Source organism: Caretta caretta, chromosome 9 (assembly GCF_965140235.1).
Source record: "Caretta caretta isolate rCarCar2 chromosome 9, rCarCar1.hap1, whole genome shotgun sequence".
NCBI lineage: Eukaryota > Metazoa > Chordata > Testudines > Cheloniidae > Caretta > Caretta caretta.
The window spans coordinates 24,475,919-24,495,872 of NC_134214.1; the positions used below are offsets into that span (position 1 = coordinate 24,475,919).

Consider the following 19,954-nt stretch of genomic DNA (forward strand, 5'->3'; position numbering starts at 1 on the left):
TCTGGTCACGCAATCACAGACATGAAGGTCGCTATCTTAAAACAAAAAAACTTCAAATCCAGACTCCAGCGAGAAACTGCTGAATTGGAATTCATTTGCAAATTGGATACTATTAATTTAGGCTTAAATAGAGACTGGGAGTGGCTAAGTCATTATGCAAGGTAGCCTGTTTCTTCTTGTTTTTTCCTACCCCCCCCCCCAGATGTTCTGGTTTAACTTGGATTTAAACTTGGAGAGTGGTCAGTTTAGATGAGCTTTTACCAGCAGGAGAGTGAGTTTGTGTGTGTATGGGGGTGGGGGGGATGTGAGAAAACCTTGATCTATGCAGGAAATAGCCCGACTTGATTATGCAAAGAGTTGTCACTTTGGATGGGCTAGCACCAGCAGGAGAGTGAATTTGTGTGGGGGGTGGAGGGTGAGAAAACCTGGATTTGTGCTGGAAATGGCCCACCTGTTGATCACTTTAGATAAGCTATTACCAGCAGGACAGTGGGGTGAGAGGAGGTATTGTTTCATATTCTCTGTGTGTATATAAAGTCTGCTGCAGTTTCCACGGTAAACATCTGATGAAGTGAGCTGTAGCTCACGAAAGCTCATGCTCAAATAAATTCGTTAGTCTCTAAGGTGCCACAAGTACTCCTTTTCTTTTTGAGAATACAGACTAACACGGCTGTTCCTCTGAAACCTGTCATAGAAGACAAGTTCTCCAAAGACTATTCCTGAAAGCTACAACAAAAAAGTAGCACTATAAGTGATCCAAACACTGTATACTTTTAAACTAAACTAAAAATAATAATTTTCTAAATCCTAACACTTATCCCAGAGACAGTCAAGGCTACATGAAAAGGCAAACTTGCAAAAACAATGAAAACGTACCAGAATGGGAACTGATGAATGATTATGGATAAGGGATTTTGATCCAAAATGCTGAATTTCAAGGATGTGTACACACAAGTAAAGTAGTTCACTACTTTGAAAGGGATACGTGGTGTGCAGTGCAGGACACATAACACCTATAGAGGGGACCTGCAACAGACCATATCATTAACCTTAAAAATAAATCATTCTAGATATTATTTTCTTGTAATTTAATTAATACAAAGGGTCTGGGAATGAAAATTACTAACAAGAAAACAGGTAGGCTACTTCTGTAAATATATAAATGTCTTCCAGGTCACTTCAACTGGAATAATAATTGAATGGAAAGACAGTGTCTCATGAGTAATTCTTACATCGTGCTACAGGACAATAAAACAAAACTGAAATGTTATAGCTGGACACCTGAACCATTACTGAAGCATCCTTTTGTTTCAAGAAAGGAAGCATACATATTTAAGAATATTACAAATTAATAAAACGAACAGTACTTCAGAAAAGAACAGTTGGCACATTGTGGATACTTTTAAATACCATAAATTATGCAAACATATGACTACATAGACTCTTTATTTTCATAGGAATAAAAAAGGGGAGAAAATACAGAGCCTGTTTCTAGAGTTCTTAATGTCCTCGGTTTGTGACATCATAATAATTTTAATAGCAATCAATCAACTGCAATGTCACAAACAACTGAGTGTGAAATAAGGCAGGAAATAAACAAGAAGAGTGGAACCCTTAGTACCATGCACTACACTCAGTCTTCAGTATTGTTAAAAGATTGGTTCGTGGTTCAAAAGGCAATACATAAACATTTAAATCTATTATGCTAGCAAAAGTTAATAGTAAAAGAAAGCAACTTGCTTGTAAATACTTGTCTTCAGATGGTTACAGTACTCACCCCTTGGTGCCTGCTCCCTGCACGTAACTGGGGTCAGAACATTCCGAGCTCAGTGTTCTGAGTGAATATACACCTCAGTGCGTGATGCATGCCTACACTCACTTCTGAGGCATAACAGCATAATAGGCATAACTGCCTCAACTGCTAGTTCCTATTATAGTGCAGAACATTAAAAAGTATCCTAATTCAGAAGATAAAGTGGGTGAGTGGTGATCTATTATAATAATTATTACCTTCCGAGAACAAGAACTACGGGTAGGTAATTTCCTTTTCTCCAAAGTTAAACAGTCTAACAAAACCACACATACATTTATACATAGTGACTAAGAAGCTATTGAGAGACCTTTGAAAATTCAATAATTAACCCAGTGAGAAAAATTTTACCTGATCATTTTATTTCTGTGACTGTTTGGGTTACATCTCTTTCTAAGCAAATTTCAAAGGTAGTTCAAATTTATTCATCAGCAACAGGGCTTGGCCACACCCCTTCCACCACAAGAATACTTCCATAGCTTATTGAAACAGTTACATTTATGAAAAATACCTAAAGCAACCACTTACATAACTTCTAGTAACTATCTGCTTCATCCCCAGTAGTGATTATTTTAGAAATACCCAGAGAAATTCAGGTGGCATGGGCTGAGGGAGAAGTCCGTCCCAGAAATGTAGTGTTCAAGAAACCAATTTTCATTCTGGATCCTGAACTTGCCCACTCAGAGCTAAGTATGAACATAGTGAGCAATAAGGATCAATAGGACAGATAATAAGGCAAAGGATAAGACTTCTTCCATGAAAATAGTACTTTTGGAACTACTTGGAGCGCATCTTCCTTCCAAAGGATGGTTCCTTCCAAAGGTGGAAAATTGAAGGTCAGGCCTATAGTGTTGAAGGATGACCTGGTGGTAAACCTGCAGATTTTCTCAGGTCACCCTTTTGATTCAGGACCCGATACAGGGTGAGTGGGCTCTGATCTTTTTTGGGATGGGTTTACCTACAGCTGAATATGCTTCAATGAAGCAGTGGTTGATGTGCCTTGCTATGAAGCATTTGGATGCAATCAGGCAGAACCATCTTGGGTAAAAGGGAATTAACCAAGATGGTGTTTTCTGAACAGGTCAATCCCATCAAGCTTTTTTTTTTTAATGCTGTTCTCACATCCAACGTGTGCCACATTTTTTTCTTTTCGGTGTTCAGGATTTGGACACAATGATGGGAAAATGATTTCCTATTATGTTAGAAAGGTGAATTATGTGGTAGGGGTGCTAGTCTAGGTCTTGGGAGACCTAGGTTCAATTCTGTCCTCTGCCACAGGCTTCCTGGGTATCCTTGGGCAAGTCACTTAGGACCAAATTTGTAAAAGTACTTAAGCAGCTAAAGATCCAGATAGGTGCCTGATGGAATTTTCAAAAGCACCTAGATGTCTAACTACCATTGAAATCAATGCAAGTTAGGTGCTGACACACTTTTGAAAAGTCTACTAGATGCCTAGCTCCATCTTCAGGTACTTAAATACCTTTAAAATATGGCCCATAGTATCTTTGTGCCTCAGTTACCCATCTTTAAAATAGGGTTAATTGCACTTCCCTATTACACAGGGAAGTTGTGAGGATAAATGCATTAAAGATAGTAAGGTCCTCAGATACCATAATAATGGTATAATAATAATAATAATATAACATAAATATATTTGCTAGATGAGATCAGCCTTGGTTATGAATGACTCCAAAGTAAAGGAGCATGTCCTTTTCCTCTTGTAAAATGAAGTAAGGATCATGGTCCTTTTAGAGCAGAGATATCAGAGACCTCTTTGCCATGTAATTGTACATGTGCTGATAGAAAAGAAATACAAGGAGGTAGATGTCATTGTTTCAAACACATGGGCTGTGAAAGCTGGTAGCATGTGGTTAGGCCCCAACTAGGAAAGGTAGGCCTAACTTGGTTTGGAAAGGCATACCATGCTAAAAAAAATGTAGATGTCTTCTGGTGATCTATAAGAGACCTAGATAACTTTACATTTATAATGCTGTTTAATGCTGAAAATATGTGATGTGACAGTTGGAGGTCTTAGGCACAAGTCTATGCTACACCATAGAAAAACCAAGAGAGTTGGAATGTCTGACTTCCTGGGGATTAATCTCTTTGTCCCAACATGAGTGTGAGAATTCAGTCTTCATTTCTGTGTTGGCTGAATGAGGGAAAAGACTTATGGGATGCATGAAGAATACCTATTATTTCAGAAGAATATCCCATCTGAGTTAGGATGAGCCAACCAGATGGACAAGCTATTAGATTCAGGTAAGGAGACATTATTTACCTTGTACTGTAACTGGACTTCCTCAAAATGCATGTCTCTATGAGTACCCCATTCACTTTCAATTGGAGATTTTTGTCAGCAGTGCCTGTTCATCTTGCACATGTGCCCCACATATCCTCATGCCCCATACCAAGAACATATAGGGCTCTGAGGGCGAACCACCCTCAGTTCCTTCTCTACTACAAAGTCCCAAGAAGATGAGACTCTGAAGCAGAGAGGAGAAGGGCAGGTAGCAGAACATGCACAGAGTCACACATCTCGAAGAAATCCAGTTACTATACAAGTAACCTCTTTTTTTTTTGAGTAGTGTCCCTGTGTGTGCTCCACTTGAGGTGACTCCCTAACAGTACCCCCTGAAGGAGGTGGGGGATTCAGAAATCAGACTCAGGCTGTCCGTAGGACTGCAGAGCCAAAGGCAACATCTGCCCAGGTAGCATCAACCAAGGCATAGTGTTTCAAGAAAGTGTGAATCAGAGACCATGTAGTAGCCCTTCATGTTTCCATAACAGACACAGCCTTTAGCAAGGCCACAGATGTGGAGTACAATCTTGTAGAATGAGCTATGACCTTAGGGAGGCAGGATACATTAACAGCTGTATAACAGGCTCTAAGTGGGTTTCATTTAGAAAGTGGGTTTCTGGTTCATGAAGCTTGGGCGAGAAAAGGAGATAAACTGATTGATATCAAAATTCAAAGTAATCTTGGGTAAAAACATTGATGTGGTTGAAGAGAAACTTTATCTTTGAAAAAGTCAGTCTTGGAGGGTCAGCCATGAAAGCGCCCAGTTCCATTCCTTCAGGCACAGGTAAGAGCCACTATGAATGTGATCTTCATAGAGTGGTTCAGAGGTGAACAGGTTATTAATAGTTCAAAGGGTGGCTTCATCAAAGCATTGACAGCCAAATTCAAGTCCCAGATAGGAGTAAGATGTCTAACATTTAGGAAGAGGTTTGACAGACCCTTTATAAATCTCGATGTTGCAGGGTCAGTGAATATGGAGAAGCCTTGTATCAGAGAATGGAATGCTGTGATGGCAACTAGATGTGCTTTAATGGAACTCAAAGAAAATCCTGCTTTCATTACAGTAAGTATTCTAACACCTCAGAGACATGAGACAAACTATGGTGAGTACATAAAACTTTTTTCATTTCTGGGAGAGCAGAGTCTGTTTGCTGAAAAGACAGTGGTCTCTGGAAAAGTTCTACTAGGTCAAGAACCACAGCCTTATTCGAGGTGGCCAGTAGTACTGATGCCTTCTCCTTTTTGATCTTCTGAAATACTCTTCCTAATGGTTGCACAGGAAAAAACCTCCAGATTTGGCCATTTGGAAACTAGTGAGTCTATTTCCACTGATCTCTGGTCTGCTTCCTTTATGAACAAACACCTTGGTTTTACATTACTGAATTCAAATAAGTCCACTTCATGGTAGCCTAGCTTCTTTATTTGAACTGGAAAGCTTGCTGCTTCAGGAACTACTCTGCTCATCTGGAAATACCCTTAAAGGACTCTAAAATGATGTTCTTCATAGGAAAGACTTTGTATTGCTTCTGTGTTTAGACATGAGAATTTTGTCACAACCTGTTGGTTTATATATGTTGTATTTGCAATACTTTCTCACTATAACAGGACAAGCTCTTAAGTGATCCTAGAAGACCAGTTCTCAGGTTCTGGCAAAATGAGCACTTTGTAGCTTCTCTGTCCTTGATTATGTGCTCTATGTGTTGTGATTTCCAGGTGGTCAAAACTGGGAAAAGACACAAGGATCTAAGTTGTGAAGGGAATGCACTACTCAAATCATTATATTTACTTTTCCATGCATTTACTATGGTAAAACGCTGAAGAAATCTCGAAGTTCTCACATGCAGTTTTGTCCAGAGAATGATCTAATGCAAGAGACTAGTAGACCTAGGAAATGCAGGTAAACTCAGACAGAGGATATCCTGTTCAGATGACACTGCAGAGATCAGCGTTTGGATACTACTGAACATTTCCTGAAGCAGAAAGTTTCTGACTCTCCTTGTAATCTATCTTAACTCCTAGGCAGACAATCTTCTGAGGTGGTGTCACAGATCTCTTCTTCAGCTTACTGCAAAAGCATGTGCCCAGAGCATGGTGAGAATGCTCTGATTCGCATCCTGTGCATTTGTTGGGAAATGTGGACTTGAAATTTGGCAAGAGGAATTCTGGTCAGAAAGGTGCCTTTTGCTGTTCCAGTGAAAATCCACCAAAATTTGTCCAAATTATAAGCTCTGAAAATCACTGTTTACATGCACTAACTAGAGGTTTCTTAGAGTCTAGCAGCAAAACTATCTGAACATTTGTGCTGAGTATACTCCACTCTCACAGAGCTCTGTACCACCAACAATAAACATGCTCAGCCTGGAGCCCAGCAGGACTTCTTGCAACTGCTCCTCCATGCTGCTGGGGAACATGTAGCACTGGACACCAAAAGCAGAGGGGCTCTCTCTCCTGTGCTGTCAGTGATCCCTCCTTCTAGCTAACAATAAGGGGAAAGATGTAGGAAAGGAAATGTTACAGGGACAAATACAGGGATAATGGGGAAATGGGACAAGTCTAGGGAAGGACAGGAGCAGAGTGGGATAGAAACAGGGAGAACAGACAGAAGACAACAGGTTGTGGGAGTGAGGGTTGCATTCTAGGGTCAGAGGTAGAAAGATCTAAGCACATGCTGCCTTGCAGAACCTGGAAGTTAATTCAGGATTCCTGAGTTCAAACATCCTTCTGGTGTCTAGCAAATAGCAGTAAAATAGTATGTCTCATCCCCCATCAGTGGCTGGCCCAAATAGGGGACAAAAGGCTAATATTGCTACAGTTGCTCCACTGGATATAGTGGTAGAGGTCTGTGCCATGGTTCTAAAAGTCCCAACTCTGCTGATGATCCATGTGGGGGCCATCATGATTCCACATGATGGAATTTGTGTCTTTTCGGTTTACTTTTTTCAAAATTTAAGAAATTACATACAAACCCCCCCCCCCTATGTTAAAAGAATGTTAAGGTTGCAAAGTCAGGCACTCAAAAAGTAGAAAATGCCAGAATTAATACTGCCTCATGGAACCTTAATTTGGCCCTCCGGCATGTATGCATTATGAAACAGCCTTTAATTATATGATCACACCCCTGCCTCATTCAGTGCACATTATGAACAGTGTTCAGGGGTGTGTCATGAATGAGGCTTTTGTCTGTAGATCCTCTGCCTCATTTGTTGCAGAAGCTGGAATGTGTATAGTGATTGAGGCAGAGAAGGGTTGGAAGAAAAACGATGGTCTTGTGGTTAAGGCAGTTGAACGCTATCCTGGAGAATTGGATTCTATTCCTCCCTCTGCTACAGAGTTCCTATGTAATGCTAGTTAAGTCACTGAAACCAAATTTTTCACAGGTAGCCACTAACCGCATGTTCCTCATTTTCTGGTTGCCCAACTTGAGATACTTAGTGTCTGCTTCAATTGCAACTGAAGTAATGGACAACCTTAATCTGGCATTTCTTAACTTTCAAGTGTTTGACTTTGCAACTCTAACGTTCTTTTAATATTTATTATATTTGTATGTAATATAAATAAGAGTAGGATCTCACAATTATAGTGGGGGGGCATGATACAGGAGTAGACAATAGGCTGACCATAGGCCAAATCTGGACCACCAGATGCTTTTGAACAGACTGCAAAATCTTTTTATGTACTTATTATTATCATTATTGTTATTACGGTGTGAAAATGTTTCTCTGGAGTCTGGACCTTGAGTACATCTTGACAAAGAAACTTGGACCGTGACAAAAAATAATTGATTAACTGAGGAGCGATAGATGAGATGACTTCAAGGTCCTTTCCAGTCCTGCACTTCTATGAGTCTCTAAAACTAACCATCTTGAATGAGTTATATGAGTATGACACCATAGGAAGACAGAGAGATATGGCAAATTAAAATATCTTCAAATATTAGGATCTTAGGCTAAAGCACACATATTGCCTGTGCTTCAATCTGCCCTTAATGATTGAATAGTTGATCCTATAATTTTCAGCAAAGAATAGCCAAACATTTCACAATTAAATGTGCTATTAGAATATCTTTTAGCAACTCTCTGTTCCATCTTGAGAAGCCTTTTCTTAAATGCCAAGTATTTTACATGCTGTGTGAAGTTATGATATAATGGGCTTCATAATTGAAAATGAAGCCAGATTGCCCCCATCTTGCTTTGTGCACTGTTTGGAAATTGCAAGAAGCATTCCTTATAATAAACAGCTAAATGTATTTGAAAATGAAGATTTTAATTAAAATCTTAAACTTCCTGCTGGTAGCTACTATCTTGCTGCAAAGTAATATTGTCTGTGACAGGAAAGAATGCTTTTAATCATCAGAAGCAGAACCTGATTGTTTAATATTAAAACAAAATATTTAAATGTTAAACAGTTACATTCTTCACTAATTGTTAATAACATTTAGGATTTTAAATGGCTTCTGACAAGAATTCCACTACTGGAGTGGCACAAATGATGTAATTTTTCCATTCTATGGATGACCACAGCAGGTTCAGAAAAGTCAACACGCATCAAAAATTATCACAGAAAATTTTCACTGCCCATGTGCGAACTGTCAGAACAAAACAGTTTTCTTTTAAGTAGTATTCTATAATGGCTTTAAGACTGTTTTATGATTAGACACATTATGAGAGGAAAAGAAGGTACAAGAAAATATCCCATATTTTCATTTTGACCAATCTAACTTCCATTTGGTTGAATGAAGGATTAGGAAGATGCCTGTAGCTATTCAAATAAGTAGAATTCTGCAGGATATTAAAAAACCAGGGGTATCTTGCCTTATGAGTAGATGTTTTCGCTAGTATCATTCTTACTTATTCTACTGTGGTTACTAAGGTCCTACCACTCAACAAAATAAGAGAACTATACCCGTAAATGTATTTGGTTTGGAGTTTACTTTGATGCCAACATTACTACTCTATCTTAATTGTTCATTTGTATTTTATTTTTGGAATTGGTAAATAAAGTTTCATGTTTAAAAAGCACTGGCATCAAAAGTAGTTTCCTTTGTTAAGTATCGTTTATCTCAGTTGCCAGTTGAATTATGTAACTTAATTTTTCAAAGTGAGAGCTGAAAGATTGAAATCAGAACGAATTCAAAATATGTTATGAATTACAAAATATCTGAACAGCAAAGCACAGCTCAAATGACAGTACATGCACATGTTCACAATGAGGTGTATTTTAGTTATTTTTTAAAATCTTGACTCTGTGGTATCTAGTACTCAGATAACAATTCACACTCCAAAAATCAAAAATAATTTCATCGCACGTGTGTGTGTGTCTTCACGGAAAGGTTAAAAGTGTCCCTAATTTTGCACTTCTGCCCTGTGGCAAAAGATTACAAACATTTCTTTACCAACTACTCAAAAAGGTAGGCCCAGAAAGCCACATTCAGCAATATCTGTACATTTAGCAGGACAGCTACTTTATTAATTACACTGAAGTCCATGCTTTGAAGACCAAAATTTGTAGAACAAATTATGGTAAATACAGCTAGAAAAATGTAGCATGTCAGATCCAGGAGGTATAAGCTGCTTTTTGTGAATTACAAAAATGTATGTTACAACATATTTGTTTATTCCCTACTCAAGCTTTAGATTAATTGAAAATGCTATATGAAGTGAGGACAGTACGTTTTAAATATAATTTCCTATAACATATTTGACATTTTCAAGACAAACTACTAAATACTTCTTATACTTGCTATTATCAGACTTACTACACTGTTTACACACTTTATATTCATATAGCAGGTTTTGAGTTCTATAATGCTATTTTTATTTAAAACATATAGGTGAATTTAGGGCTTGTTTGAGGACCTTACAGAAAGTACAAGTAATGCAAACTGCCCCCACTACCCTGTTCTGTAAAAATCAGGTCAAATTTTGCTTGTAACACTCAAAATTCTTGGTTTATTACCTTTAGGGTTTTGTAGTTAAATTCAGCTTCCATTCAACTTTGGCCTTGCTAAATTATGGACAAGAGTGCCAGCTGCAATAGTGGGGAGTGTGGCAATGGTGATGATGCAGACATCTGTCCCATTAGTAACCGGACTTAGTTCAACTCCTTTCACATAGACCACAAAGAGCCAACATATATGTCAGACACTTCTGCCTGGGCCACATTAAGATCCACAACTGAAAGTCTATCACATCACATATCCCATGGGCCATCCCAGTTGCCTATCTTCTGCGATTTTAGTTTACAGTTTTATACTCATAATCCAAAAATTGAAATATCTTACCGAAAAAGTACTATACAGCTCAAAAGTACTCATCACCATGTATTCTTTTACAGGTTTCCATGCCCCTTTAGGGTTTATGTCCCGCTTTCCATTTCTGTTTTTGGTCATGCACACATTTGACGCCATCCGCCATTTTGAAATTTTTTTAAATCATTTTCTTATTTTTGGATGGGAAATGTTGTGTGCCTGTGTTTTGACATGCTTGGCTGGGCTTTGTGAGAGAACTTAAAGAAAAGGAGTTCAAAAAATAAAGATTGTTTGGTTAGGTTTAGTAAGGAGAGAGGTTTTTAAAGGGTAGAGGTTAGTTATTAAAGAAAAGAAAGATTTTTGGTTAGGTTATTAAGGAGAGAGGGTTTTAAAGAAAACAGTTTGAAGGAGAGTAAAAAGGTTATCAAAAATAGAGAGAGAGGAAAAAATAAGCACGGGGAAAAGAAGAAAGGACTTTAGAGAAAAAAGAAAGAATAAAGCAACAAGAGAGTCTGTGTCACTGAACACATACAGAGTGAAGCATCCTACCCCAAGGACTGCCGGTAGTGAAATGATAGCTGTTCTGGGCGGAGAGCCTTGGGAGGAAACTATGCTGAAGCAATCAGAAGCTGTTCTACAGCTACGTCATAGAATGCATTCTTTCGAACCAATCCTATCATACCAAGATTTTAAAACAAGAGCCACCACCTCCTTCCAGAAACGGGCTATTGCGGAGTGGATTATTTGAATAAAACTCTAGCCAATGAGCGTCTGACCATGTGTATAAAACCGTGTATTTTTGTGAGCTGTGGTTTTAAATTTTTTTTTTTGCATGCAATTCTTTTCCTCTTTTACAACTGGCGATGACCCCTTCCTGTTTCTTCGGTTCAATTTCAGGCTGAAACATGGGATTCAACGTCAGCACTGTCTCTTTAGCAAAATAAGTGTAAACGGGTCATCCTTCTGAACACAATCAGGGGCACCCAAAAACAATTTGGGCTTCTTGGTGTCTCCAGGTGTCTTGTAAAAGGACATGGCCGTAATGTCTAGGTTCCCAATTTTAAAACCACTGCTCGCAAAAATACCCTCTCTCCTTCATAAACCTCACCAATCTTTATTTTTTTTAAAACTCCTTTTCTTTAAAATTCTCTCACAAAACCCAGCCAAGCATGTCAAAACACAAGCACACAACATTTCCCATCCAAATATAAAAGAATAATAAAAAAAAATTCAAAATGGCGGACGGTGCCAAACGTGTACACGACCAAAAACAGAGTGCAGGACATAAACCATAAACAGGGCATGGAAACCTGTCAAAGAATACATGCTGATGAGTACTATCAAGATGTATACTACTCACATATTATTGCAAGTTGATGATTTACCTGTTGATGCGGCTTTACTTATAGTTTTTATTTGTAGAAAAATCTCTTCTTTCAGTACAGTCCAGTTGTCTAGCTTATTAGATACAACTTCTTTAATACTGACTAGCTCTCTTCTAATAAAGAGAAGTAATGAAAGAGTCTTGTTTAGAGTTAACCGATGGTTCTCCAATCTTTTTCTGCAAAAAAGAGAAAAATATTTACAAGATCAATCATTTCTTTAAAAAGCAAATAAAAACGTCTGGGAAGATATTTTCAAATTGTGGCTTTACCAAGAAAAACTACTAATAACTTTCCCTTCCATCGTATTTTATGTTACAATTATTCAATATATTGAAGATGTTTAAACATTTAACACAGTCTTCACAACACATCAAAATATTTCTCCCTCCCTCATTTATGTAAAATTGAAGACAATTTTTGATTGGACAAATGGATATTCTGTGATTCTTTTTCATGGCTTTAGAATATAAAGGAAAAGTTTTCAGATTATATATATTTGTGTACCAGCTAAAAGTCTTTCTTTGCAACCAGCTATAAGAAATACAGTACTGCAGCTGCATTCCACGTGCTACTGTATCACAAGGACTTTAACTCTGTTGATCATTTATTCTATTGAGATTAATGACAAAATTGTCAATAATACAATTGGAAAATGACCAAATTGTATTTGTTAACACAATATTATTTTACTATGTTCTGAAAAACAAACATTGAAATGTTTCCAAACTTTTTTCATTTGCCCTATTTTCCTTGTCATTCTATAATTCTGTTGACAAGTCCTGTTAACTGATTGTACTATACATTTTTTCACAGAAGAAAGATCTAACACATTGCCTTTTAGGAATTCTTACCTGAACAGCTGCAACTTTTTATGTGCAACTTCCTTCTCTTCTTGAAAGCATCTCAAGGCCTCATTCAGATTTTGTAGTTCATTTTGTTTATCTTTCAACTGCACAGTTAAGTGATTTATTCTACATATATAAATAAAAGAGTTATATAGTGTTACTATTTGCACAACTAAAAATCCAGAGATTCTACTTCTTGCACTAGTTTTGAGGAAAAAACTTCTCACTATAAAAAAATGTCAAATTTTCAATGCTAGAAATTACACTCTTTAGGACTAGACATGGTATGCTTAAGTGGAACATCTCCAGTTGCTGAACGTACTTCCTCTTACTGTTCACCAGAACTTAAGTCTACTGACTTTGAAGGCATGGAGCAAGACACCTTTGAGTTGACTATGGATTATTTCTGTGTTACTGTTATGATTAGGGAGATGAATTATATGTCCTGACCATTGTGGGCAAGAGATGTAGTCAGTTCAAATTTAGCCCCAAATTCATATTTTGTAGGAACAATCTTTCACAAAACCTAAGACTTATACTAGCGTTTCTCAAACTGGGGTCTGTAGACCCCTGGGGGTCTGCGAGGGTACTCCAGGGGATCCACGAGACCCGCTGATCAACTTCTCCACCTCGCTCAACTCCTCCACCTCCATCCCAGTGCCTCCTGCACGCCAGGGAACAGCTGTTCAGCAGCGTGCAGGAGGCGCTGGGAGAGAGGAGGAGCGGGGATAGGGCGTCCTTGGGGAAGGGGGCAGAAAGAGGTGGGGAAGAGGAGCGGCAAGGGTGGAGCAGGGGTGGGTTGGGGTGGGGCTTTGGGGAAGGGATGGAGTGGGTGCGGGACCTGGAGCTGAGTGGGGAATTTGGGGATCCCCAAAAATGTTTAAATCAAAATGGGGATCCTCGGCTTGCTAAAGTTTGAGAACCACTGACCTATACAAATGCTTCTATCTTTTAAAAATGAAAGTCCAGTATCAATATAACCAATTTTATTTTTAAACAAACAACCGTGCCCCTGATATGTTCAAAACCAAACATTGTAGCACAAAGAAGTGGAATATATTGTTTTTTATTTAAATAAATAGCTTCCATAGTAACAAGTAAATTGGATTTTTAAAATTCTTGTACTGTTAATAATCAAAAGCGATGTAGCTGATGTAAAGAAACATGTTTGTCTACAAATAAATTATTTTTAAGCTCCCAATATCTTGTAGCATTTATGTCATCTGTCCATCTTACAAGGCAGTGACAGCATAATCATCAGTCAAATAAATAAATAAATAGTAAAAATTTGGAACCTAAATGGAAAATTGGACTACTTAGAAATATTCTGTTCTGTTTAATAAACCCAGGGAATCTGAGCTCTGAGGAAGAAGACGGCCTGAAAATGGACAGGAGGTCTTTCACACAAGTCTACAGTGTAAAGATTTCTTCCTTAGTACTATATACCCAGTAAAATAATCCTCAATTTAGAATTAAGATTTTTCAAGTGCATTTCCCAGCAAGATAATCACTAAAAATAAGAGAAAATAACTAGTTACGCCAACATTAAGATCCACAGCAGTATTAGCTCACATATCTTTAGCCAAATATCACACTCAAGTCCATAGTTCCACTGCAAATTCACTTTCAGTTCCGCAATAGCACTACTTACAATATACACTTCCAATTTCTCACTATCACACTCAAATGCCAAACATCAGCTCTGACCTCAGCTAGTTGAAGATGTACTCTTTATATAGTTATATGGGTAATACAGTCTAAAACATGTTTGTACATGAAAAAGTATATTAGAATTAAGATTTTCCTCACACCTGACAGGAGGTTCACCAAAGAGAACAACTGTCTCTAGAATGGAGCTCTAGACTACATCTTCAGCATGTTGGGCTTCAAGTCTCACCCTCTTCCTGCCCTTTCAGCATCCTGTCCTATCCCTACAAACAAAAGGCAGCATTTGGATCTAAATTATGCTATGACAAATAAGAATAATACTTTTGTAATTAACAATATTCTATATTAATAATATTTTGTAAAATAGTATGAAAATTAGGTTTGCCAATTTTGCTTGGATGTGTTCTTGAAGGTTTCATCATATGACATAATCTTTAATTAAAGACTAATCTTCGATTTCTGGAGACTCCAAAACAATCCTGGAGGGTTGGCAACCCTAAAACACGTTGTGTCTCATTTTTGATTACTATGGTTCTTTAGCTATAGAGGTCCGAAAAAATAGTTAGACTCTGAAAGGAAATTTCATATTAAACTCATTTGTACAGGTTTTCTTTGTCACAACTAGTACGTTTTTGACCAAAATAATATTACTGAAAAGCTACAGCAATTCTGAATTAAAAACCAAGGATATCAAACCCAAAATCATGTCTTTATCATGCAGTATACAACATGATTTAAAGCTTAGTACAAAGTTTAACTGCATAGCTGTCAGAAGTCTACTAGATAGAGACTGTTAAAATTAAAAAATTAAAAAATCTGTAACTCTACTATCAACATGACAAAAATGAAACTCCAAAAATGTATAAAATCCAATGTACTCATCTCCATTTGTTCTGTTTACCTACTTTCTGAATTTCACTCAGCTAGGGAAAATGAAATCAAATTGGTCAATTTCACATTATTATGTAGTCAATTGCACTTTTTGGTTCTCATTCCTGAGCACAATGTTGTTGTGTTTGAAACCCAAGCACTGCAGGGGAACGTTTCCTGCTAGGCTGGAAAAAACCTAAGCAACCCCACTCTGATTGTTTTCTGTTAATCATAATTTTTTGTAAAACAATTCCTCTCCATCCCCATTTATTTTTTAAACCAAACCTAGAGTTTGAGCCTGTGTTGCTTAACAGTGCCCCTTTAAAAAACGAGCAAAATTTTATGAGAACTGTTTTTGTCCGATGTTCTCTCTTTCTCTATAAGTGTGTTCTGAGGGCACTGAGGATGACCAATGGTATTGATATCAAAAGGATTAAATCTCAGATTATTCCCTCCACTAAATTCCCTCTAAACTGCGTGGCCACGCAGCAGCCCATTAAGCGCCACACAGGCGCTCAGGGCTGCAACGGGGAGAGATGCTTCTCCCCCAGCCCTGGACCTGCTGCGGCGCTCCTCCCCCAGCCCGGCCCGGCCAGGACCGGGTTTACAATGGCACCGGGCCCACGCTCAGCAGGGGCCTCACGGCCCGCCCAGCGCTCCACTTCACTTACGCTGCGGCCCTTGGCTCCTCTCCGGACCCGCCCTCGTGCTCCTATGGGCCCACCGGCCCAGGGCTTCTCTATGCTCCCACCCCACCGCTACTCTCAGTTGGCCGGGTGAGGGCTCCTCTCTCCGCCCCCTTCCTCCATCACCGGCAGGCAGAAGCTGCCGACTGCCTGCCAGGAGTTGGAAAGGAGCCCACCTCTGCTGCCGTTCCTCCGGGCCACCTGTGAGGGATGCGGAGCCCGTTGCAGCCCGGACTGCAGACAGACCTGCCGAGGAGAGACACACCTCCCCTGGCCCCAGCCCAGCCCAGCCCCCTGCCCTGGATGAAGGGAGAGGTGCCCCAGCCCCCTGCCCTGCCGCGGATGAGGGGAGAGGTGCCCTGGCCGCAGCCCAGCCCCCCTTGACCTGCTGCGGACGGGGGGAGAGGAGATCCTCCCCTGGCCCCAGCCAAGCCCCGGCGGATCTGCAGAGGATGGGGAAGAGGTGCCCCAACCCAGCCCAGCCCCAGACCTGCCAGGGCCAGGGGAGAGGCGCTTATCCTGTGGCCCCAGCCCCAGAGCAGCCGCAGCAGCAGGGAGAGGCACCTCTCCAGCCAGACCAGATGCTGCTGTGGGGAGAGCTGGGGGGGGAGTTCTCTCTCTCAACCATAGCCCCAGGGCAGCCTGCACCCTAAAACCCTCACCCCAGCCTGCACCCCCAGCTGGAGACCTCAGCCCCTCTGCACCCTAACCCCCAGCCCCAGCCCCCTCCTGCACGCCAAACCCCTCATCACTGGCCCCATCCCAGAGCCCACACTGCCAGCCAGAGCCTCACCCCCTCCTGCACCCCAACCCTCTGTCTCAGCCCTGAGCCCCCTCCCTATGACACATCACCTCCATATTGGTGCACATAAAATTTATTCCGTACATGTGTGGGAAAAATTAGAGCGAACGCTGCAATCAACTACAGCTAAAGAAGATTTAAGATGTTAGAAAGTCTGGAAGTTCTGAATTGGAACTGGTTTCAGAGTAACAGCCGTGTTAGTCTGTATTCGCAAAAAGAAAAGGAGTACTTGTGGCACCTTAGAGACTAACCAATTTATTTGAGCATGAGCTTTCGTGAGCTACAGCTCACTTCATCGGATGCATACCATGGAAACTGCAGAAGACATTATATACACACAGAGACCATGAAACAATACCTCCTCCCACCCCACTGTCCTGCTGGTAATAGCTTATCTAAAGTGATCATCAAGTTGGGCCATTTCCAGCACAAATCCAGGTTTTCTCACCCTCCGCCCCCCCCCTCCCCCCCCACACACACACAAACTCACTCTGCTGCTGGTAATAGCCCATCCAAAGTGACCACTCTCTTCACAATGTGTATGATAATCAAGGTGGGCCATTTCCTGCACAAATCCAGGTTCTCTCACTCCCTCACCCCCCTCCAAAAACCACACACACAAACTCACTCTCCTGCTGGTAATAGCTTATCCAAAGTGACCACTCTCCCTACACATTGTGAAGAGAGTGGTCACTTTGGATGGGCTATTACCAGCAGGAGAGTGAGTTTGTGTGTGTGTGTTGGGGGGGGGGGGAGGGGGCGGAGGGTGAGAAAACCTGGATTTGTGCTGGAAATGGCCCAACTTGATGATCACTTTAGATAAGCTATTACCAGCAGGACAGTGGGGTGGGAGGAGGTATTGTTTCATGGTCTCTGTGTATATATAATGTCTTCTGCAGTTTCCACGGTGTGCATCCGATGAAGTGAGCTGTAGCTCACGAAAGCTCATGCTCAAATAAATTGGTTAGTCTCTAAGGTGCCACAAGTACTCCTTTTCTTTTTGTGAATTGGAACTGTATTTTAATGTTTCCACCTTAACTAAAGATCAGCCATGATTAATATGCATTTATGTATTTTTTTTTCCTTCAGCAAATGAAGCCAACTGATTTCTGGACCAGAGAACTACTGACTTTGAGATGGAGTTGAAAGATCATAATGAGACACCATTGGAGTATATTGCATCAATACGTCTCCTTAACCAGCTGGTAAAGTCATTTCTAAGCTATATAAAGCACTTCCTTCTCTCAGGATCTGTGCTCTATCACAGTGGCACTTTAGAACCAAATAATGAAACTATGGTACTAGTCCCCACCTTGAGGATTTTAAGACAGAGACTGCAAAGCAAGAGATGACAATCCAGGGGCAGGAAGAAAACTTAGAATATAATTATCAAGACTCCTGGGACAAACACACACACACACTTTCTTGTTTCCTTTCCTTCTTCTCACTCCACTGCCTCTTCACTTCCTCCTAACTATTGCAGTGAAGATAAGCCCTAGGGCTCTGTCTTCACTGCAGTTAACTTGAGTATTCTACACTCAAGTTAACTCCTCTCAATCTAACATAGCTTGAGTAAGGGCTAGTCTACACTGACAATGCTAAAGCGCTGCCCCGGCAGCGCTTTAACATGGCTTGTGTGGTCGCAGCGCAGCGCTGGGAGAGAGCTCTCCCAGGGCTCTAAAAAAACACCTCAACGAGGGGCGTAGATCCCAGCGCTGGTGCACTGTCTACACTGGCGCTTTACAGCGCTGAAGCTTGCTGCGCTCAGGGGGGTGTTTTTCACAGTCCTGATCAAGAAAGTTGCAGCGCTGTAAATTGCCAGTGTAGAAAAGCCCTAAGAGTGGCCACACTGCAAAACTATACCTGAGCTGCACAGTGATTGGATTAGCAGTTAACAAGTGGTGCTAACATGAGTTGTAGCCAGCTCAAATTAAAAGCACCACCACACTCAAGGGGTTTTGTGTGGGAATGAAACTTGGATTAACTCTACAGTGCAGACAAACCCTAAATGCAGTCACTCCAGCAAGTCTGCAGTTGCTGTACCTGGTGAGGGGAGCCAGAAGGAAAGAAACAATTCAAGACTGATGTTGGCATTCAGAGAGCAGCTGCACACAGTGGACCATCATTATTGGACTCAGGAAAAAAGCACAAACTGGCAGCAGTCTGGAGTTGCCAGCTTTCACACAGTGATCACTACTTGCTTTTCCACCAGTAGGGCAGCTCTCATTTTGGTGTCCTTGAGCCACAGGGTGGGGGCGAACTCCACACACACTTCAAGGAAGGTGGCTTTGCGCATACGAAAGTTGTGCAGCCACTGCTTGTCATCCCATACTTACATCACAATCCAATCCCGCCAGTCGGTGCTTTTTTCCACATCCCCTATTCCACATCCCCCTAATCTTCTGGTCTGGAAAGAAGTCCACCAGCAGGGTTGCAGTGATGCGAGTGTGCAGGACCATTAATCTCCTCCTGCTACTAAGAACTGTGACTCTGGGAAATGCATGGGAAATAGTAGATGACTTTGTAGCAATGGGATTCCCTAACTACAATGGGACGATAGATTGGCACATGTAACCCAATTTTAGCCCCAGATCACCTTGTGACGGAGTACGTCAATGGAAAGGGCTACTTCTCTATGGTATTGCAGGTGCTGGTGGATCAGTGGGGTCATTTCACTGACATCAACACAGGCTGGTCAGGGAAGGTGCATGACACATGCATCTTCAGGAACTCTGGACTGTATAGAAAGCTGCATGCAGGGACTTTCTTTCCAGACCAGAAGTTTAGGGGGACGTGGAAATGCCCACAGTGATCCTGGGAGACCCAGCCTATCCTTTACTCCCATGGCTGATGAAACCATACACCGGAAACCTTGACAGCAGCAAGGGGCACTTCAACAACAGGCTCAGCAGGTACAGAATGACCATAGAATGAGCGTTTGGCAGATTAAAGGGTTGCTGGCACTGCCTTTTTGGCAGATTAGACCTCAGTGAGGAAAATAGTCCCATAGTCAGAGCAGCCTGCTGTGCTCTGCATACCATTTGCGAATCCAAGGAGGGAAAGTTTCCCCAGGGGTAGAGCACTGAGGTGGATCAAGCTAGTGGCTGATTTTGAGCAGCCAGACACCAAGGGCTATTAAAGGGGCTCAGTGGGGAGCTATTTGAATTAGGGAGGCTTTGAAGCAGCATTTTGACAATGAGCCTCAGTAATGTGTCTTTTTGTAAAGAACTGAGCTTGGCATTGTTTACTCGCCACCTTGAATGACCCCTGTAATGATTCCTGCCTGAGCATTAATTGTAGTCTGCAAATATGGTGATTGCAACAGACATTCAAACAGTG

At 40.8% G+C, this 19,954-nt stretch overlaps 1 protein-coding gene across 3 annotated transcripts in view; it reads right to left on the bottom strand.

Moving 5' to 3' along the window:
• The window catches only part of LEKR1 (leucine, glutamate and lysine rich 1), a 178,025-nt gene that overhangs the window by 69,028 nt on the left and 89,043 nt on the right, over positions 1-19,954 (bottom strand). For all 3 annotated transcript variants that reach the window (XM_048864712.2, XM_048864715.2, XM_048864714.2), the window contains 2 exons: positions 12,596-12,715; positions 11,745-11,920 (listed from right to left, as the gene is read on the bottom strand). In XM_048864712.2, coding sequence (XP_048720669.2) covers positions 11,745-11,920; positions 12,596-12,715 — 296 coding nt within the window. The remainder of the gene's footprint in view (positions 1-11,744; positions 11,921-12,595; positions 12,716-19,954) is intronic.